The sequence below is a fragment of the Antrostomus carolinensis genome, unplaced genomic scaffold, assembly GCF_000700745.2.
Source record: "Antrostomus carolinensis isolate BGI_N321 unplaced genomic scaffold, ASM70074v2 scaffold26078, whole genome shotgun sequence".
Taxonomy (NCBI): Eukaryota; Metazoa; Chordata; class Aves; order Caprimulgiformes; family Caprimulgidae; genus Antrostomus; species Antrostomus carolinensis.
In genome coordinates, this window is record NW_010332693.1 from 1 (window position 1) to 4,124 (window position 4,124).

A 4,124-nucleotide genomic window follows, 5' to 3' on the forward strand; every position below is an offset into this window, starting at 1 on the left:
AGCAGGACCATCCCCTCCCTGGCCCGGCTCAATACACGTGTGGGTCTCTACACACGTACTTGCACATATGGGTTTTGTTGTATGGGAGGAGCAGTGGCTGGTGGGGCTGCTCCCCATCCCCTTGTCACCCCTCAGTTGTACCCTGGGGCTTGGGGGGACACCCGGTCAAGCTGTCCCCCTCCCATGGGAAGGCCACGTCGCTGCATGGGTGCCACAGGTCCCACAGCCCTTTCAAACACGCCCCGTTGGGGTTGTCCCTGTGTGTGACCCCGGGGTCCAGGAGCGCGTTCCTGGAGTGTGCATCTCCCTACTCTGTTCTCCAGCCCAGCGCTCCCCGTAGCCAGCTCCAGAGGTGACCTTGGAGGAGCAGGATGAGTGAGTGGGAGAGGGTGTTCCTGCAGAACCTCGCTCTCCCGCCGCACTGCCAGCGCAGACGGGCTCGTCCGCCCGGCTCCACCGCCTTCCGCTGTGTCCTGAAGCACCTGGAAGGGGCTGCCCTCACCCAGGTAAGGGGGCTCGATGGCCCTGCTGCCTCGCTGAGCCTTTGCTTTCTGCCTGCTGCTGGGCTTTGCTCTGTCTGTGGGCCAGAGCTCACAGAGGTGGAGGTTTTCAAAGTAAAATGATGGAGGGAATGAACTATAAATCTCCTGGAAAGCCAAACTGGAGCTGTGCCTCAATCCCCTGTGCTTTTACCTGCAAACCTGAATTAGTGTTTAATTAATTAATTTATTTTTTGTTAATTTTCAATTTAGGGAAGCATTTTTAATTTAAAAAATCCTCAGGTAGCACTTTAAAAGTCTGCTGCCCCTTTGTTATCTGTTTAATATTCAGTTTTCCCACTTTTACTTTGCTTGTTGAGCCTCTGCCTTGCCAGCAGGTTCCCCAGCAACACTCACAGTGCTGCACAGCCACCTGCCTGATTGGGGCATCAATTAGAAAACAGGAATTACCTGTCCTCTCTTCCTCAAGTGTGTTTCCTGGGGCTGATGAGCCAGTGTGTCCCTGAGTAGCCCCCAACACCAGTGCCCCCTGTCCTGTTCCTTGCAGGGAGCCGAGTACCAGCTGCGCCTCTCCCTCTTCGATGCCACCTACCACCATTTCTTCGGGAGGACGTGGAGGAGCGGCCGGAGAGCTGCCCGCAGCACCCCACCACGCCCAGCCAGGGTGGCTTTCAATGAGGTGGGGTGCTGGGGTCTGTGTGGGGTGGGCAGGGGAGTGGCTGTGCCAGCTGGGTCTGGGGAAGGGGCAGTGAGAGGTGGGTGGGGGCAGCCATCCCTTGCCAGAGCTGCAGGAGCCAGGGAGGTTTTTAATGCATGAGGGGAAAAGCTGTCTTTGCTCGAGTTCAGCCTGGAGCTGCTCTCCTCTGGTGCTGGTTTGCTCTGTCAGGCTGGGCTGGGAGAGCTCAGGGAGCCTGCAGTCAGCACTGAGCCTGTTAAAGCAGCAGGGCTGGAGTGAGCACAGGCTGGGTTTGCCGCTCATCCTTCTCTGCAGCGGTTCATTCCCGGCACAGCAGCAGCAGCCAGCCCTTCTCCCTGCCCCAGCTCCACATCCTTTGTTCAGGTGCATCCCAGACACTGTCTGGTTATTCAGCTTTCATGCCCAGTTTGTTGGAGTGGGGAGCTGGGTTTTGGGGCTGCCTGGGGCTGGGTGATGGGGTGTGTGTGCTGCCTGCTGCGGTCAGAGCTGGCGGCAGAGAGCAGTGTTCCTCCACGAGCGGGAGGGAAGGGAAGGAGCAGCAGTTTTCCCTCCTTGCCTGGGAGCAGTTTACCCAAAGCCATGCTTCCATCTGCTGCTGGTGCCGGCAAACCAGAGTGCCCTCTCTTCCCAAGAGCCTTGCAGGGTTCTCTGGGGCTCCCCGGGGAGATCCAGCTGCCCTGAAGCTCTGGCCAAGCAGGAGATGGCAGGTCCCTGCAGAGGTGTCGTGTTTTCCAGTTATAATTTTAGTTTCCATCTCCTCCAAAGCACTGGAGTGCAGCACAAACTGATTTATTTAAATGATATCTGGGGGGTGTTGTCTCCTGCATGTCTTCCTGAAGTGTTTTATGTTTGAATTACTGGCCAAGCCCTGCTCTTTTGAAGAGGGATGGAGGAAAGCTATGGCAGCGAGTGCTGCAGAGAGAGCAACGTGGTGCTGCTCCCGGGCTGGGAGCCGCCTTTCCGAGCAGCATCCCTGCGTCTGCAGCTTCCCGGTGTTTGGTTTGTGGATGGGAGTGGTTGGCAGGAGCTTTGGGGTGTGAGGGGGCTGCATCTCACCACGTTGCCTTGCCCATCCCTGGCAGGCTGCACTGCATGCTCACGGCACAACCGCAGCACTCGGGGTCTCGCAGAGGCGATGATGAGGCAGAGGAGAGGGGTCTGTGGGTGTGATGTGACCAGCTGCCACCTCAGCTGAGGGCTGGGACCTTTAAACTTCGTGACATTCATCCATTTAGTGTTGTAAGAGTTCAGGTCACTGCACAGTGAGCCATGGGTTTGCAGCCAGCAGTCATTATATCAGCGTTTTGCAATAAAAGATAATAGAATAAGGATTTATTTCCCTGGGCTGCTGTGGTAATGTCTCTCTCCGTTATCCCTTCCTGACAGCCTGTGATTACAGTCAACGTTTTCCCTGGGACACCACGGTAATGAGTTTTTAATAGAAAGATTAACCTGGCTTTAAATCCTGTCCTGAGGAGGTGACCTGTGTCCTGTCCCCTCCTGCCTTCAGGTCCAGGCCACCCCTATCTCCCTGCAGCAGGAGGGTTTCCAACTCCTTTGGCTTTTCCAGTGTGGGGCTCATGATGATGAGTGGGTCAAGGGTGTGCTGAATCCCACTCTTACAGGGTCTGCAGCCTGTGAGTTACTCTGGAAAATGGTTGTTAACCACAAAAAAAAAGATAATGATGCTTGGGACTTTGGAGGTCGAGATTTCTGAGCAGTGCTGCAGGTCACTTGCCAGAAGCTGCTGTCTGGAAGTTCTAATGGGTGTTCTGGTTGTGCTGCTGGCTGTCCAGGTGCAGCAGTTAGTGCTCTACCTCAGCTCTGAAATAACCTTTCTCTCTCTTTCCCATCCCAGACTGTTTACTTCCACACCTCCCTGAACCACCCTGCCATCGCTGCTGTTGTGGAAGTGGTGACCACGGCTGGGAAGGGGGATGGGGACTCTCAGCACCTCTCCTGCGGCTTTGGGATCATCCCCATCTTTGGCAGCGGGTCCGAGGCGACAGACCCAGTCACCGAGGACAGAGCGTAGGTCCCCTCCACTGCTGCGTGATGGGACATGCTGGGAATTGGGGTGGCAATGTGCATGGAGGCTGAGGGGGGAGAAGGGGTGTTCCTGGGGAGAAAGGGGGGTCCTGGGGCTGCGGAAGCAGCGCTGGCACTGAGGACAGTAGTGTTCTTCACTGCTGGGGCTTTGTGAGCAGTGCCTGTCCTTTCCCTAGAGGATAAAGGGTTATTACCATGGGAGCAGCATGGGAGGGCAGTTTCTTACAGTTGAGCAGAGTCATTGTGGAAGGTGAAGTCATGTTTCAGGGTGGATTTACTGACCACTGCTCTTTGCTTTCAGGCTGAAGCTGTACCATGGGACGCCACGTGCTCTGCTGCACCCACGCTTTCAGGACCCCATGGAAAGTGAGTAACAGCAAGATATTGCATCTCACTCTCTTCTTGGTGACTCCTCTTATCTAAATGAGCTTTGCTCTGTCTGTGGGCCAGAGCTCACAGAGGTGGAGGTTTTCAAAGCAAAATGATGGAGGGAATGAACTATAAATTCGTGTGTGTCTGGTTGGTGGTCCGTGCCCTGGTAGTGCTAAGTGGATGGGCCAGATGGGAAGACCCTGGCTGGCCAAACCCAGGTTTTGCTTTGTTCCCAACATGTGTGTTCATGGATAGTGATTTCTTAAACTGTGAAGCTGTCTCCCCTGGTTTTAGTAATTTGGGGATGTTTTCTCTTCTTCAGAGAACAAATACCTGACAGTGATGGAGAAGAGCCACCTGCAGTACTCCCTGAAGCCCCACCAGCCCTTGGAGACAATATTTCACCTCCTTCCCGAAAACCTTCTGATATCTGGGCTGCAGAATGTTCCTGGCTTGCTGCCTGTGCAGGGAGACACGAGTAAGGGCTCCTTCCCTTTCCCTGTTGC

General features: G+C 55.1%; 1 protein-coding gene across 1 annotated transcript in view; it reads left to right on the forward strand.

Moving 5' to 3' along the window:
* Positions 1-371: 371 nt before the first annotated feature.
* The window catches only part of LOC104529328 (nephrocystin-4), a gene marked incomplete at its 3' end in the record, with an annotated part of 14,416 nt that continues 10,663 nt past the window's right edge, over positions 372-4,124 (forward strand). The window contains exons 1-5 of the mRNA XM_029086393.1: positions 372-506; positions 1,048-1,179; positions 3,056-3,228; positions 3,548-3,612; positions 3,941-4,096. Of these exons, the coding sequence (XP_028942226.1) occupies positions 372-506; positions 1,048-1,179; positions 3,056-3,228; positions 3,548-3,612; positions 3,941-4,096 (661 nt within the window). The remainder of the gene's footprint in view (positions 507-1,047; positions 1,180-3,055; positions 3,229-3,547; positions 3,613-3,940; positions 4,097-4,124) is intronic.